This window comes from Lipophrys pholis (assembly GCF_963383615.2).
Source record: "Lipophrys pholis genome assembly, chromosome: 5".
Taxonomy (NCBI): Eukaryota; Metazoa; Chordata; class Actinopteri; order Blenniiformes; family Blenniidae; genus Lipophrys; species Lipophrys pholis.
Genome location: NC_137628.1, coordinates 23,190,824 through 23,208,891, shown reverse-complemented (window position 1 = coordinate 23,208,891; position 18,068 = coordinate 23,190,824). Strand labels below are relative to the sequence as shown.

Sequence of the window (18,068 nt, the reverse complement as noted above, 5' to 3'; positions counted from 1 at the left end):
TTTTATCTCAGTAGGTGCAACTGATTAGAATGCATCCCTTCAGGTGTATGATTCCAGAGAGTTTATTCATAATCAATTGTTAAAAAAAAAAATCATCAAATAAAGTTTTTTTTTTTTTGCTTCAGCTTTGCGCGTTCCCGCGATGGGAGGGCACTTCATATATCTGGCGGACAGAACTCAGCGTAACACCGGACCGAGGAAGGACACACCGGACTGACACGGCGGTGGGCGGTCACGTGATCAAGCAGACGCTTGACGACCTTTCACTTAGATCCACTGCACCCAGGGTGAAACATTGTCTGAGGTAAAGTCAAGTTCCTCAGTCTGTGAACCGGCATAAAATGTCAAACACATCTCAGACTAAAACTGAGGAGCTCAATGTCTTCTTCAGTTCATACAAAGTCATTTTACGAATCAATTTACATACAAACGCACAAATCAGGCAGTGGTCGCAATGTCATGGTTGGTTTTATTGCGGATTTGTTATGAAACATAAATTGTTGCGTCACTGTAGTTACATTCAAGCATCACAAGATTCATAACGTTGGTTTAATTTCTCTAACTCTCGTTTGTCCCTGATTTTTGTTATACTGATTTCATACTTTGGACTGAATCCCGTATTTAGAGCTAATAATAAATCCATATTTACACTGCTTCAGCAGGCATATCTTGGATACATTCAACCATTCACACATGTGAAGAAAGGTGCTTCACATCCATTAGGAATAATCTAAAGTTCAGGCTCCTGTTAAACTTTTTTTTTTTTTTTAAATAAATCAGCTCTGGTTTTGAAAGAAGACACATTTTAGCCTCCCGATAATAAAGATATAATTAAATGTGGAGGAAAATTGTGACATTTATCTCTTGAAAATTATTTAAAGAAACAAAGAATAAATTATACCATGTGCAATATTCAAACGATACACTGGACTTGTTTGATAAATGCTACAAATCTTACTGAAACAGTTTTCCTCCTTGTTTTTTCCCCCGCTGTAAACTTAATGTCTTACACATTGCAGCTGTCCTTCATCAGCGATCCAAACGTTACTAAATATTCCCAAACTGTTGTATGTTTTCTTTGGTGCAGGTGATATTGTATCAGGTCCAAATCTTTATTTATTTATGCTTCTTGTAGGATTGATTAAAGCCTGTTGACAAGCGGCTCATAAACAGCCCCCCTGTAGCTTTATGCCTGTTCAGTAAAATACTATAAGAAGTACAACAATGGCCCCTGCTGGTGTAAAACAGTATGACACTCCAGGATGTGTATTTCTAAAATTCTTCCACGTTTCTTGGGACTGTGGGAGGACACAAGAGAACATACAAAAAAAAAGCAAATTTGAAAGCAAACTGATATTCAGTTAATACAAAGATGTTTATTGTCCATCCTCCATCATGGACACAGTATAATAGACAAAGCTGCAGTAACTGATAAAGGGCATTTGTGTCAGTAATAAAACTGTATAGAGTAAGTTTTGTATTTATTTATTGAATAATTAAAAAAAATATCATAAATAGTGAATACCTGGAGAGAGGAAGACATACATGTCTTTACTACAGTTTTTACTGGAAGATTTCCAATCATTAAAGCATTAATGTAAGAAAATAAACTATCTATCCATTGTCTATATATGCACTTATATATATCTTTCAAATCACTGTACAGTATATCCAAGCAAACAATGATAAAGTGACAAAATATTCGTTAATATATTCATCTGGTAATTTTTTACACCCACTTAATCAAGAGTGGAGTTACGGAGGTTGGAAACCATCTCAGCTTCGCACAAGTTCACTTAAAGGTCCCATATTATATAGCTTTTCCAACAAGTTCACGTCGATGTCAAAGTCCACCAACATTATTTTCAAAGTGTGTTGCTACAAAACGTGGCCTTGGTTCTGAATTTCAGCCGATCTGAAAGTGTTTTTTTTTTTTTTTTTTTTCTGATTTGCCTGTATGAGCACACGTTTGCTAAAAAGTGGAGCAAGCAAATGAGGGAGACTCTTCACTTCTGGAGTCTCATACACAGGCTATGGGCGCACATTACTGTTGGAAAACCATTCTAAAGTGAATTGTTTGCCGAATATGGGACCTTAAATATCTTTGGAAATTTTAAAAGGCATGATTCAATACATATCTTTTACATTTAAAATACTTTAAACTGAAGAATAAACACTGTAGAATAAAAGTGGACATGTTTGACAGCCCTTAGTATTAAAGCACCTTGTTTACAGAGAATTGCTTTCACTATTCAAATTCCGAGCAGTCACACACACAGTGAACGGAGACGGGGCCAGAGTCAGGCCGAAGCGACCCTGCAGGGAGGGAGGGGGCTTCCCCTCGGGGAGCTCAAATCTGAACGCCTGCAGTAAAGTGGTCACTGTGAGGAACAGCTCCATCTTTGCCAGCTGTTCACCCATGCACACCCTGCGCCCTGAAACACACACAGAGGAGACATCATTAGATCATTGGTGTGTGTGCGTGTGTGTGTGTGCGTGCGAGCGAGCGACTAAAATAATTTATGTAGCATCATGTGACGTAAATGTGAGAAACTAGCGCACCGATCCCAAATGGTATGAAACACTCTTTCCTCAGCAACTTTCCCTCGTCGTCCAGGAAGCGTGCCGGGTTGAAAGTGTCCGCGTCGTCCCACACGGTGGGATCTCGATGGACAGACCACAGGTTGGGCACGACCACAGTCCCCTTGGGAATGGTGTAGCCTCTGAACCCTGAAAGAAAGGAAAAAAAAAATGTCTGATGACATGCTTGAAAAGGGAGGAGCCATCTTGTTCAGTGTCAAGTTGAGGGCGGGACTTGTTCTTTACGTGTGGTCTCGGAGGCCATGTGAGGAATCGCCAGTGGAACTGCCACAGTCAGCCTCTGCACCTCCATGATGGTGGCCTCAGTAAATGGCAGGCTTCCTCTATCGGTCAGAGAGGGGACTCTATGTCTGCCCACTATCTCATCGATCTCTGTTTGGACTTTTTCTTAAATCAAAACAATGCAATAAAAACAATATTAGATCCATCTTTTCTTCTTCCCCAAGAGCAAATAGTACCACGTAAGCGTCATGTCAGCTGATGCTAAGTTTACCTTGGATGTCAGGATGTAAGACCATGTAAAGCAGAATCCACAAGACTGAATTTGTGGTCGTGTCAGTGCCAGCAATGAAGAGATCACCAACTATATAAAAAAGATAATCCTCGGTGAAGCTGCTGTCCACCTCCCCAGCGGCTTGTCGGCCCAGCATCTCGATCAAGTACATGTCTGCCAGATCCCTCGGATTGTCGGCATCTAAAGTCTCACGGTGCTTCGTAATGCTCCTCTTCAGAAACGCCGTCATGTCCCTCTCCACCTGCCTCAACTCCCCGAAGGCACCAAAAGGCCAATAGTAGAGCAGTGGGAAGACGTTGATGAGGACGGCGGGGCTGTTCACGCAGATCTCCAGCCCGCGATCCATCAAGTCCAGCATGGTGCGGAACTCGGGGTCCTCGTGATGGAAGCGCTGGCCCAAGATCAGTGAGCAGATGACGTTGGACACGGCGTTGCCGATCAGCGGCGCGAGGTCCACGCCGGCTCCTCCTCGCTCCTCGTTCAGCCGCGTCAGCTCTGCTTTAACGGTGGCCAGGCCGTGTTGGATGCAAGGCTCCAGGCTCAACTTCCCCAGGCCGAAGCTTCGGAGAGTGGTGTGACAGAACTTCCTCTGTTTTCTCCAAACTGGCCCATAAGGTGCAAAAACTATGCCTGAATTCAAATACAAGCAGAAGTAGGATGGGTTAAAGTTCAGGTCAAGAGTTTCAACAAAGATATGGTTTTGTTCAACTTTAACACAGAAACAGGATGGTGGGTCCGTCTGTTATATTTCCAGACTAAGGGTTTTAAATATTCTAGTCGATAATGCTACTAGAATTTATTGTGAACTTGAGCCCACTAGATTTACCTCACCGCGTCACTAATTTTGGTAGATTGTGGTGAAAGGCCTGTTGGCTTGTTTTGAAGAGTATTTAAAAAAAAGAAGAAAAAAAAGAAAAAAGAAGATGAATGATCAAATTAGGATTTTTGTGTTTGTGAGGGATGTTACGAATAATAAGGTGAAGGTAAAAACTATCTTTCTATACCAGAGGTGGGCTGTTTGGCTGCTCTTTACTGATTGTCACTGTGTTGAAACATTACAATTAGATTCACCATTAACAGACAAAACACTCAAGAAAATATGGGAAGTTGTGCGAAACAGGAACAGCAGCTTATTAAAGCCATGTAGCAAACTGCTTTCCTAGTAGAGATGCACAATATTAAAACAGATGAGAAAATAGAACAAAACGTGACGCTGTCAAGTACAATTAATTTCCCTGGTAAATAGTATTGTATATTAAAATCAATGTTGGTGTAAATCTTTATGTCTGCATTAGTGGTATATGTGGGATCAAAATGATTCTAGAAACTGCTTTGTGGTCATATAAATGCCAATTTTTCCACCGAACTGGGTTCGATCCTGAAACAGCTTAGGAACAATGAGCCCACATTGTTATGGGTTTATACAGATATATTTTCACCACGTGTGCACAGATCGAGGTGACACCTGAGCGTGTGTGATTTGTTCCTCATGTAAACAAAGCGTGACACGGTCAGCTCCTCACCCTTGCGCTTCGTCATGATACTGATCGCGGGGATGTCTGGTCTGTCGGAGAAAACCTCGGGGTGGTTGGACAGGGCATCTCTCACGGCCTCGTAGCCGTTCAGCACCACGAGCAGCTGGCTGCCGATAAACAGGCTGTACACGTCCCCATGCGCCTTGGCGAGTTCTGCGAAGGCGTCCATAGGGTGCAGGTCGGAGCGAGCAGCCTGCCGTCCGAGCCTCCTCCGGACACAAGACGGGATCAGAAACCCTCCGACGTTCCCCACCACTGGATACGCTCTCGGTCCCGGGGGGATATTCTGATACAAATTCCACCGGTTCCGATAATAAACAACGACATGATAAACCACAAAGAAGGCTGCGGACGCCAAAATGTTTCCAAAGGACAAGAGAGAAAAGCACATATGACTCAGCCATGACAGCGACACCATATTGTCCGAGATAAATTATATAAACTTAACGAGGTTAAAATAGTTAGGGTACATTTCTAGGTTTAATTTATCATCACGCTGTGCAGCGTTGAAGAGTATTTAAGACGCTCTTCCTGTGTTGTTGTGAAACGGCAGCAGTCCTCGTTCCCCGTTACTGACTTCCTATTGGCTGACAGCGCTGTCCTCTGCTCTGATTGGTCCGTTCACTTAGGGGACGACGAGGAGGGGGTTTCACTTCCCTGAGAGTTGTCTTCCAGGACGCACCACAAGCCTGGCTGCCAGCAAAATGTGCCAATATCAGGCTAAATATAAATTAATTCACAGTATGACACAAAATACAACAAATTCCGACATAACTGGAATTTCTATTCACACTTGAACTTTACGTCTAATCATTTTTTAATGATATTTTCCCTATTTCCCTGATTTTCGCAATAGGTGACTAGAAAACAAGCATGGATCCTATTTCAAAATATAAATTTTGGACATTCAGTTGAAATGCATTGCAGTAAATTAAGCAGGGACTACAGCGTGTCAAATATCTAAACAGCCACATGTTTAGACAATAATCAGATCCAACAACAAATAGACATTTTCCTATTTTATTCCCCCCAATCTTTTTTTTTTAAAGCAGTCGAAATAAAGAATGCACGAATTCCATAATAAAGCACTGTTTTTAGTAACATTTTAAAGGCACATTGAACCGAGATTAAATATCTAAATCAATGCAATAAAAACATCATATATCACAGCAACATTTTCTCTCAGCTTTGACACATTTATCCTGTTTGACTGTGAAAAGCTGGTTCCATCTTTGATGACTGATATTCAACAATAAGTCTTTGCCAGTTTGCCAATTAGTGTGCTGTGGTTTGCCAATGGCAATCTTGCCTGATGTTGCCCACCCTGGTGTATATCATATCCATATATAGCAAAATATTATTTAATTAAAAAATGTATTAACTAGAACGAGCACTCGGGAGCTATTTTCTGAAATTTCGCATCAGTTCACAATCAAATTTTATGTTTTTTCAAATGAAATCAAAATGCAAGGTTCTTTACACACCAATGCAAGAATACAACAGTTGTGTTTCAATATCAATGAAACAGATCTATGCAGTTGTAACTTTACTTAATGATTAAATTAAAGAAAAAAAAATGCTACACGTGAATTCTTAATAATTGATTAATTTTATTACAATAGTACAATGTTGAGAATACAGGTGACAAGTAAACACTTAAGGCTACTAAATAAAGCAAAAATAAAATAATAGTTACAATAATAATAATACTGATTTCAAATAAAACATACACAAAGACTAATAATGCAGCTTTGGTACACTTACAAAAATTTGACAAACTAAGGCACCTTGTGACTTGAGCACACTGATATGGTATTCACGTAAAACTCATAAAAGCACACAGCATGGAAGAGTAATGGCAGCAGGTCCAAAACCAACATCTTGCAAATACTGTAAACCTCCTAAAAAACAGTGAAACACTTACAAAAACAAAACAAAACTGTTTAGGTGTGAAAATCTCTTGAAACAGACACAAGTATTGTCTACAGAAACTATAATCATTTTCAGGACTTCATTTCATGAGTAAATCACGTCATAGACAAGATGGACTGAACACTACAATGAATGTTGAAGGTTCACTCCCGGAGCCTCGTCACTCCTCTCGTGCACTCTGCACCATGGAGTACTTCTTGCAGGGGTTCTTCAGACAGGCGGGTGGCCAGGTGATCGGCCAACTGTACGAACACGGCACTGAGGTCTGCACGTTCCTCTCCATGAAATTGAACAGTGGGTTCCACCAGGTGTTGGTGAGGTAGTTGTTCGGGGAGCATTTCAGAGTCTGCAGGGGGAAACACAAATGAGTGAAATCACACACAACAAACTTGTAACAGAGGAGAATCACATAGACTTTCCGTAGACAGTAAAAGTCTGTGGGAAACAACTATATCAATTAATCTCTGAAGCTGTTGTACATGAAAGAAAGTTTTGAATATATGCGACTGTCATTTTTTTAAGAAGAAACGGAACACTTCAGCCGACAGTGTGTAATGTGAATGAAAGAAAACCAGCTCTTTAACTTAACGTTATGGCTTTATGTATTTATGAGCGATCAAGAGGTGCTACACCTTGTTAAGATGGATTTAAGTACAGACCTATTTACTATGCGTTTGTGGCTGGACAAAATTATCATTCACTAATCATTTATGAGCTTTCTATGCTGTGAAGCAACTGCTTCTGTTTGTTCTGGTTGGTGTTAAAAGCTGTTCTCACCAAATACTGCATGTGTTGCTTTTTTACCCCACCTTATTCTCACAATGTCACAGCCTGCTTACCAAATGTGTCTAAAGCAGCAGTAGGTGTAAATGTGATTGAATATACTTCTGTTTTGGCCCGGTGATGGACTGGTGACATGTATAGTACATCACCAGTCCATCTTACCAAATGTCAGCAATAATATTTTTATTACCATATCAATCCTAGTTGCTGGGTATAAAAGATTGATTGATGAATGAATGAATGAAAGCACCTACGACTTTAGTGTATGTATCACGTAAAAAGAACTACAGTTGTGATCCCATCACCAATGACTACCAACATGTTTTAAGAAGAAATTTATTTAAATACTTTGATATGGGAAGGTCATTTTATTATTGTTGTATTGAATTGTAGGTTACTTTCAATAGGAACTAATAGCAATGTACAATTTGTGGGCACAATGGAAGTGAAATTGTATAACATATTCTAACGTTACACATGGTAAGTACATGATAATATGTGATTTATAGGCTATTTGCTCTCAGCAGAATCGTCAGGGTTACTGTCTCGGCAAGGAACATTTGGCTGGCGCACATGATGTAAACTTCCTCAAGAAAATGGGCCATCTGTCAGCAGGCAGACAGCTCACATCCTAAATACATAATGATTAATGGATAATGAGGTTTATTGAGAGGGGAGCCCTCACACATGCGCGCACACTGTTTAGCTCTGTGCTCAGACCTGCAGGTTGGCCATGGTGTGATACCACCAGAAGAGGCGGGAGGTGATGAAGTAGGCCACGACCACGTCAACGCTGTAGTGCTCATGTGCCACTAAGATACACACCACACCCACAGCACTCAGCAGCCAGCACATGAGATGATACCACCAAAACGACCGCGGCGAGTCTTGAGGTAGAAGAAATGAAAGACAAGAGTTTTTGTCAGTGTTTGAGACAGGATTTACTTGTGGTTTGCCATCCACGTTTTCACTGTAGTAGAAAGAAAGAAAAATGACTGCGACATTTCCATGAAATATGGCTGAAAAATTTAAATTATAAAATAAATTAACATTCAAAAGAAATGATGTCACGCTATACCATATAGCACAAAAACTTTGCTTGAAAATGAGCAGTGATATAAGAACATGTAACAAAATGTAAGCAATGTGCATCCTCTTATAGAAGCTCCATGTGTAGCTGTAGAGTACAATTATGTGGGCCTTATGGAATGAGACTAGAAATGCATGACACAATTCATGCATTATTGAGGAGAAAACCCTATAAATTATTCCACACAAGCAAACAAACAAGGATTGCTTTGAGTACTCACACTCCTTGATGAACAGATAGGTGAGCGTGAGCATCACAGTGTGGCCACTGTAGAGGAAATCTCCACACAAGAGATGGGAGTTTGTGATGGAAAGCCCGCCGCCTGAAATCAGCTGCAGAATCCGCTGCATTTTTGCATGAGCGTCCCCGTGAAGCTAACAAGAAGATAAAATGTTAGATACTTCAAATGAGTCATTTATTCTGAAAATTACCATATTAAAAAGCTACATATGAGGTTCCATGAGGTTATATACACAGTGGTTTTAGTCTTTGTGTGTGGAATTTGCATGTATGCCCTGTGTGCGTGAGGGATTTAACTCGGTACACCCGATTCCTCCTCAAGACATTTTAGACTTATTGTGTCTAAACAGCTTTTAGATTGGATGCATATGTTTGTGTGCGTTTGATTAGTTCTTTCTCTTGGTTAGCGCTGTGATGAACCTCAGGCAGTACCCTGTCCTTTGACCGGTGCATGATGGGATTGGCTCCATCATTCAAGTAAGACCACGTTTACATGTACACGGGTATTTAAAAAACAATGACATTTCTCTGCATTTGGGCCTTGCATTAACACAAACGCAGCTACAAGTCACCACAACGATGATTCCACAGTGGAGATTTAGAAAAACTCTGGGTACGTCTGAATTGTCCCTCCTATCTCCTTATCTATTGACTTTTCCTTCAACCCGGAAGTGTTTTGTGTGGCGGCCATGATAAGGACTCTCCGAATTCTCAATAAGCAAAGGAAAAAAGGCTCGTTGCTTCCTTTAGAGCCTCCTTTAGCTTAGGAACCACTGATGCATCCTTTCGCAAAGGAGGCGAGCTCATGCTGCCCCACAATTCCTTGCAGCGACAACATTCACAGGGACCCGCTCATCTGAGTGGTCAGGGGAAACTCACGATGTCGGAAAAAGGGAGCAGATCATGTAAGTTACCAGATAAGGTCTTAGGAGGGACAATTCGGACGTACCCAAAGTCTCTGTTTGCATCTAGGGGTGGAGATTTCTGGGGGTGGAGCTCTGAACCAGGTGTATATTCAGGTCAGTGTCAATAAAGATTTTTTTGGGGGGGGGAGGAAACAGAGGAGGGATTATCAGTTTTTTTTTTTTTTTTAAAAACCTGAGTACGTGTTAACGTCGCCTTAGTTAAAGTAGATAGAAAGATGGATGGATGGAGGTAATTTGACAATCTAAAAAGAGTTCCTTGATAAAAAATTACTTTCAATCAATAAAACTAAAAAAACTCTCTTTAATTGCATGTGATGAAGCATGTGATGACAGTTCGATTTTCTATCTTTTGCAGAAATATTGATGACAGGGCAAATCTGTAAAAGCTTATTTCAAGCAGTCCTCAACATTCAAATGTTTATTACAAAAAAAAAAAAAACACCTTCTTCTCGATGGTATCACCACAAAGCCTCTTCCCACAACATAATCCAGCAAGCAAATGCCTGGAGCACATGTTTTTTTTTTCGATCAAACACTGATGCACCTCAGTATTGTGGGTGTCCTGAGGCAGTGAAAGCTAAAATGGCTTTTTTTTTTTATGGGCTGCCTCTCTTGAGTGGTTGTGCAAAACAAGCCCCAGAATGCCCGAGGGTGCTTTCCTGCACTCTCGGAAAAAAAAAAAAAACAACAAAAAAAACTTTCAAACATTTTCTGTTGTTTGCATGCCACTCACCTTCGGAGCACATGTCATGTGCATGCCGGGTACAGGCAAGGTGGTGATGTACATAGTGACACAGCGGTACAAGTACAAGGTGCCAATGAGGAAGAAAAAACGTCTGCAAGCTATTGACCTGCAAACATACAATGCAACAGAATCCATGACGAAAAAGAGGTAGTGACAACTTTGTGGTCTTCTATCTATCATGCAAACAAACGTGTTAAATAATCTTTGGACACAGATGCCACTTAAAGATACAAAATGTTGACTAACAAGAGACAGTTAGATTTAAAGTAGTCAGTATTGTGGTATCAGCTAGTCATGTTGTACTAAAAACACACACACACAAACAATGCTTCATCTTCACATGATGATTTAAAAAAAAAAAACAAACGTACAAAGCATTACTGGGAATTTCAGCTATACATCATCATCATATATAATAAACTTCATTCATAATAAGAAAAGACAGGCAAATGATTACCAAGCAGCAAACTCGCATTGGCAAAACATCACAAAAAGAAAACGTTTTTGCAGCAATCTGAATGTCATTGCTTCCCCTACAATAATTTCCCATTTTGGATTTAACCATTGTTAGGCGCTAACTGGACCAACTTCATCCAGAGAGGAACTGTCATGGTGATCTCATAAGGCATCAACGATCACATAGGGAGACGAAGAGGACAGCTAATATGATCTTATTTCAAACATAACATTACAGTAGTCATAAAATCTGGAAATATTATGTTCGCCTGGTATGAGTCAAATATTCTGGTTGAACTAAACAGTGACCAGATCACAAAGAGTTCATGTTAGTGAAATGGTGGATGGCTCTACTGTATCTCATCTCGGAGACTGATACAGTTGAAATTCAGAGCTCATCATTGCAGCCTGATCAACTTTTATTTGTGGCACAACGTTATTTTTACATATCTCGAATTGTTCACCAACTCCCCCCAAGAAATCCCAACAGTGATGCAAGAGACACTTACCTGTATCTAAAGAAGAACAACTGGATAATCCAAATGACCAGCAGCACCATGCCATTGATTTCCGTTACTGTAAATGCCCATTTCACCCTGTCAATATAGTCAAAAAACTTATCAGGAAGGGGTGGGCTGGTTTCTTTGGGCGGGACCCTCTCGTGGACAATTGTGATGACAACTGTGGTCAGAACCAGGTTGAAACCCGCATAAAAGAAAACAATTACTGTTTTCCACCACTCCATGGGCAGACGGTTGACCTTGGACTCCGGCACAGAGATCTTCACATAGTCATTATGTCTGCTTATAGCCTTTCGAAAGCCCCTCTTTGTATCCTCTGCCCCCGAGACATGGACGGGGCACGTTTTCCCGCTGGGCATAGCATCAGCTTCCATCCCTGGGCTCAAAATATCAGCGTTGGCTGCTCTTCCATCCATAAGCTCCTGTGAGGCCATTGGTGCCAGTCCTGTCCATCCACAGGCACTGTTCCTCTGGAATGAGGCCTTTTACCTACCATGACAGAAAGCATAGCGTGTGAACTGACACGATTTTAAAGACGACGTGCACAAAACTTCCATTTGCATGAGGGAAAAGCACATTGGTAAACAGAGACCGCTCGCTTGGAATAAGCACGTCAAATCACCATGATGAGAAACACTGAGGAGACGCTCCCGTTTAGTTTATATTCCTCTCTAGTTTAAGAATAGGCAGTGCATGAGGTAAAGGTTTTATTGATATAAAAGTCTAACACAGCTGAAATGGCCACTTCATCCAGAGAGGCTATTTTTGGCTCTTATGACACTCAGCTATTCTGGAGGTGGCTGTATGAGTTAATGTTTTGACAGAGAACATTCACCAGAATCTCTCATTCAGTTTTCTGTTTAGATGTTCGGTCAGGCTGGTATTTTAGTTGGTCCAAAGTCTTCTATGACACACAGCAAGCAGTTGCTATGGTCACATCTGTTTGAACATTCAATATTACCCCTAAATACATTCACCTAAAACCTTGCTGATTGGAATTAGAGGCCCTAATGACACCCAGACATAGAAATTAGCTATTGAAATGGTCTGTTTGCAAAATCTTGTTTTTGCCTCCTAAGGAATGATGTGTAATTTTGCAGTTCGAGTTTCAAGGATGACCCGTGTCAGCACTTTTGGAAACCTCTGTGCTATTTTTTGTAACCTTGAGAGTCTACAGTGCAGGAAAAAGCTGGATCTTTCTCGAAACAATTGAGCCTTTAAGAAGGCGCTGCCCGACTTCAGCGTTAGACAAACTGCCGGACAATCATGCAAAGGCTATACTGTGACATTGTCTTTCCTTGCGAGAATAATGAATAAGAATTGTCTTAAACTTTTTCAAACCGCTCTCAGTTTGATTCCTGTGTATTCCGTCTCTCTGAGGTTTTTTTTTACAAGTAAATTCTCCTGACAACTTGGTCCTTCGAACCGGATTCCAACATCCCTCTCACCACCAGGATTAGGACTGAAACGTGCACGGGGAAAAGTCCGGTCTTTCCTAAGGAGGAGTCGTCCAACTGAATTGTTGCAAAAGAAGCCGATTTGCACTGGAGGTGACGGAATCCGAACAACAGTTTTCAAAAGGAGGCAGATCCAGGATCAACGGAGAGTGAGTGGGTTCTCTTTTGTGGGAAGGTTCTTGTGTGGATGGGACGGCGTTGGGCAGTTGCACAGCTAAATGAGAATACGAGGTTATTCCAGACTAAAATATCAGGTCAGTAGAGTTGGGTGGTAGATATCCAGCAGTGTCTCACTGTAAAGTATATTTACTGCAGGGCCACATAGGACATGGAAACACACAATGCAAATAAATCTGAAAAAGCTTTAACTTTCTTCTAAAACAGAAATATAAGAAGTTAATTTGAGACGTTATACAGGCCAATGCTGTGTTTAATTGTGACTAAACTGACAAACTAGACTCTGACGGACTGACTGGAGAGACAGAGAGAGAGAGAGAGAGAGAGAGAGAGAGAGAGAGAGAGAGAGAGAGAGAGAGAGAGAGAGAGAGAGAGAGAGAGAGAGAGAGAGAGAGAGAGAGAGAGAGAGAGAGAGAGAGAGAGAGAGAGAGTAGAGCGGGGAGCTTGGATCGTGGTTAAATAAGATGGTTGGTTAAATAGTGATTGAGTTACATGTGTATTTTATGGGAGTGAATTGGTATTCTAATAATTAATGACATATTTGGGTAGTTACTTGGTGGTGCATTTGTTTATTTGGTTTTGGCCTCCGTCCTCATCATTCAATCATTTTAACTGCTTTGGGTCTTGATTGTTTGAACGTTCCACTTTAAGACTTTTTAGTCATTCTGACCTGAGAAATGTTGCTGGTACTGTTGAGACATTTTAAAAATTTTCTCACATTTATTTGACTTATTGCCTTTTCAAATGTTTCTTTCCGTACAGTTGTTTTTGCCATTTTCATTTGCTTGTGTGCTATTTTTGGGATGTTTTAGAGTCTTTATCTTAGTTGTTTGAGCCATTTTGTCCTTTAGAAATCTTGTCTTCCGTCAGTATTTTTGCAGTACAGAAAGAAGACACAGACAAGCACATTCAGTGTTTGTGTAGGGGACCTACCCTTCAAAAAGATGTCTCGTGTCTCAAAAAGAGATCCTGTGGGTCTCATAATAATCTATATTAGAGACCTGCACTAAAAAGCCCAGTAATATATCCGATACAATATAACCATACCACCACCAGGATAATACTCTCAAACTCCAACTTTAGTGATAACTTACTACAGGGAAAGATAGCTGTGGGAATACAGGTAATCAAATAATCAATTTAAAATAGATAAATAAATCAACCAGGAAATGAATCTACAAATAAAAGAATAACTAGTCTGCCAAATCAAGGTGAGGGACAGTGCGACTCCCTCGGAATTCAAACTATAGATGCATTCTAAAAACGTTCACCTCACCCTCTCCTCCTGCTAACTATCATCCTATCAGTCCCTCAAAAGACTCCACTGTGGTTTGTGGTATGACGGGAACACCACCTGCCCGACAAGGAAGGTTCAGGACAGAATGTGGGTTCTCAGCAGAGATTGATACGAGGGAATCACAGGAAACGCCACAAACGGGGAGTATGAGGTGGAAACACGTCCTCCTCAGGATACGATGCTTTTCTGGAGGAAAGGTCTCATGGGAGACACGGACACAGGGAAGGAGAAGGAGGTGCATGGCAATCCAACAAGAGATGGTTTTAGGAGTCCATATGAAATATAAAGACAAATAGAAAATACTAATATCAACTTTTGTTTTATTTTTTTCACCTGCTCCACTGCTCTTGCAATGAAGATTTGCTTGCTAACTTTATTATTTTATTTTATTTCATTTCATCAATTCTTTATTAGTCAAAACAGGAAGGAAGGTTAGGGAAATCTTGTTTATGTCTAATAAAGAATGATGGTGAAATTTTGCAGTCTGAGTTCCAAGGACGGCCTGTGTCGGCACTCCTGGAACCTCTGCGTTACTTTTTGTAACCTTGACTCTACAATGCGGGAAGCACGTGGATCTTTCTCAAAACAATTCAGCCTTTACGAAGGCGCTTCATAGTTAGACAAACTCCTGGACAATCATGGTTGTACTGTGACTTTGTCTCTTCTTGCAAGAATAATGTAATAAAATTATCTTAAACTTTTTCAAATCGCCCTCAGTTGGATTCCTGTGTATTTTGTCTCCCTAGAGGTTTTTTTTTCTTTTGCTCTTTCCTGTTAATGACGTGAGAGCAATGCTATAGCCTTGACTAGTTTCATTTTTCCACATCCAAAAAGGTATCTTGTCTCTTTAACGGATCCTTTAGTGGATTTGAGTTTTGCGAGCAGTCCTGAAATGCACCACAATAAATGTCATTTGGGAAACATGTGGAAGGCTGTGTTTCTGTGGGGAGAAACCTGACCGGAGGATGAAAAGCCGGGATGGAAATAAGGGATGGCAGCAAACAGACAAGCTGCTGAAAGTATCGGTTTCCTTTGAATCAATTTTGAGGAAAATATTATTACAGCGGAGAAAGGATTAGAGCAGAATGCCCTCTGACTAACCCAGATTCTGTTATGCATCTGATAGATGGCTACAAAAGGCAGAATCTGACAGGCTTTAAGGGCTCATATGTTGTGTTAATACTGACCAAGATGGCTAATGAGATCTACAAGAGCAAGCAAACAGTATAAGCCAATTACAAATTGTGATATTAGTAAGGTTGCGTTCCATCTTTCGGGTTAGTTATATTTTGAGGACGGTAAAAGAGAGTCACTTTTGCTGATCCACTAAACAGTCTGCATCATGAGCACACGACCTGAACTCCATGTGCATGTATATCTTATATTTTCTGTCTGAGACAAATTCGTGCGCCTATAAGTACAAAGCAGATGGAAGATATTTATTTTTCTCTGTTGCTCTGCGAGATTGCAGTGCCTGTCCTGTACATGGGAGGCAAGCAGAGTGTCTCCATTAAGCTCATTTTCCAGTGCCCTCCTCCCTAGTGTACAGTAAACTGTATTTTCCCACCGGCTGGAGGACTGAGCACTCTAAAGGGATGGGTGGTGATGGAAAACTGGCAGAAAAACCTATTCCGCATGGTTACGGTCCGTAATGGACAACTTGGCTGCCGAAGCTCACCCAAGCTATTTCAAGAGAAGTCAACCAGTTGCCTTGAAGGCTGCATTTTGCTCCCGGGAAACGAGGGTTTGACTCCATTTCTGGGCCCGAATAATAACATGCTACCGCTGCCGTCCACTCAATTCGGGATATGTAAAAGGGGAAGGCTTAAAAATAAGTTACATCAGATGTGACCTCCAGGAACTGTTCGCGCCACAGAGGAAGAAACTTTCAATTACAATACTGTGTTCTTACTCGAAAACATGCCAATAAATGTGGACAGCATGTTTTGCTCTTGTAAAGCTATATACTTGTACAGAATCAAAGGGAATCTCCTTTTAACATTGCACACAGAATAGAACATACAGAATAAATAGAAAAGAAAGTTGAATATCAAACAAGATAGGATAAAGATGAAATGAGTAATTTTAGATATTAATATGCATAAGGCTTAACCGTGACTAACGTAAGCACCGAAATGATTAAATTAACCAAAACACAAATAGGTCGGAGATTTTTCATTAAAAATGATGTACCTGTCATAAAGATTTGTATTCTTCTTTTATGAGGTGTTTTTGTAGAAAGTCAAAGAAGTATTCTCTTCTTTGCTTAAAAGAATGGAAATTATTCAGGGCAGAGTAAAGATACTTCATTACAAGCAAGGAATGCCACACAACTAAAAGGTCATACCAAGAGAAACGTACTTAAACGTTAAGATCAAAATTTTATTATAGTCGCAATGATTGAAACAGCTTCCTCATATTTCATCACTGAAAGTATAAGTAATAGTACATTTCTCTTTTTACAGTAAATAGTATTTCAAGTCATTGTAAGAGCTACATAAAACTGTGACAGCACAAATAAAATGTGATCAACAAGCCTATCTAAGTAAATGGAACCAAAACAATTCTTGTTTGTGAAATATAATAAACCAGTAGAAGGTAAAATGGAGAGGATGAGGTGAAGCGCATCACTGAGTGGCAGTAAAAGTAGCAGCAACAGAGGAAACAATGTTACATAAAATAATCATACTTGAAGTAGCAGACCTTAATATTATAGTAGGAGCAATGCATTTTGTTTCGTTATTCATGTGTTCTAATTTACAGAAAATCTTGTCGGGTTAGGTATGTGAATGCAGCCGCAGAAAATCTGACATCCTTTTAAACAATGACCATAATGTCTGCGTTCACTATTGTAACATTTACATTCGTCCATCTAAAAACAGAAACACAGTGCTGACAGAACAACAGTTGTTACTCTTCTAAAAGACAACCCTTTTAAAGTAAAAGCAAAAATAGTCCCACTGCACATGCACCCTGCCTTTCTGTGTCCCATAACCACATGTAGGGCGGAAAATGGCAGTAATGTCAGGTTGAGGACTGGGTGTCTCCCACGCCTGCTGTATATTACAGGGTGGCTCGTCCGTCCTGAGGTTTACATTTGGGGTGTAGCACAGTGGACCCACACACAGTGTTAAACACTGGGTTCCATATGAGGCTTCTGGGTGGAGCAACAGGTCCTGTAATTAAGCCCTCCAGTTTCAATCAAAGCAACGGCTCTTAGGAAACGACAACTGGATTATTAAAAGAAAATTAAAGCAGGATTTATGACAAGTAAGCACTTGATATGACGAGTAAACAGGCTACTGTTTTGCTCTCTGTCAACTTGCTGACAACCCAACTGTGCCAGCTGGTGGTTCACCACCACCACATCCTAACACGTAGCTCATTCATTCAATAAAACTTTTTGCTTCATTCACATGAATAGACCAGCCACAGACAAACAAGCAACGCTGTTAGCTCTCCGATCCACTGGATGCTTTTGCACCTATGGTAACACACGGATTTAAAAAAAAAAAAGTTGAATATCGTCATTAGAATAAAATCCAGGCCCGTACCATTAAACATCCCCCACAAATAAACCCATACATCAAATCTAGGAGAAAGGGGACGATCCCCTCTATTGACATATAGCAGATTAGAGAGCATCCTGCTCACCTGGCTGGCTGTGGCCTCTGAGCAGCTCTTCCTGGAGTTGCAGCTTGTTGAAACGAGCGGAGCTGCTGCGCCTGTCTGATGACCGCTGCTCCTCTCGGGCTGCACTGACTGCACTACACGGCGCCGCCGCTCGGTTTTGA

General features: G+C 40.7%; 2 protein-coding genes across 3 annotated transcripts; both read right to left on the bottom strand.

The window, feature by feature from the left end:
* Positions 1 to 1,888: 1,888 nt before the first annotated feature.
* On the bottom strand, positions 1,889 to 5,224 carry cyp2u1 (cytochrome P450, family 2, subfamily U, polypeptide 1). 2 transcript variants are annotated; one of them, XM_080463655.1, is made up of 5 exons: positions 4,639 to 5,224; positions 3,095 to 3,745; positions 2,827 to 2,988; positions 2,563 to 2,730; positions 1,889 to 2,435 (listed from the first exon to the last, which is right to left on the bottom strand). In XM_080463655.1, exons 1-5 carry the CDS (start codon positions 5,066 to 5,068, stop codon positions 2,230 to 2,232), a joined length of 1,617 nt encoding a protein of 538 aa, XP_080319781.1. In that variant the 5' UTR covers positions 5,069 to 5,224; the 3' UTR covers positions 1,889 to 2,229. The 2 variants fall into 2 exon arrangements, with proteins under 2 accessions (XP_080319781.1, XP_080319780.1); XM_080463654.1 differs by having other exon boundaries at positions 2,586 to 2,730; positions 4,639 to 5,208.
* Positions 5,225 to 6,245: 1,021 nt separating this feature from the next.
* Positions 6,246 to 18,038, bottom strand: sgms2a (sphingomyelin synthase 2a). Its single transcript, XM_080463660.1, has 6 exons — positions 17,929 to 18,038; positions 11,332 to 11,832; positions 10,355 to 10,472; positions 8,676 to 8,829; positions 8,086 to 8,252; positions 6,246 to 6,928 (listed from the first exon to the last, which is right to left on the bottom strand). Exons 2-6 carry the CDS (start codon positions 11,775 to 11,777, stop codon positions 6,743 to 6,745), a joined length of 1,071 nt encoding a protein of 356 aa, XP_080319786.1. The 5' UTR covers positions 11,778 to 11,832; positions 17,929 to 18,038; the 3' UTR covers positions 6,246 to 6,742.
* Positions 18,039 to 18,068: the final 30 nt, after the last annotated feature.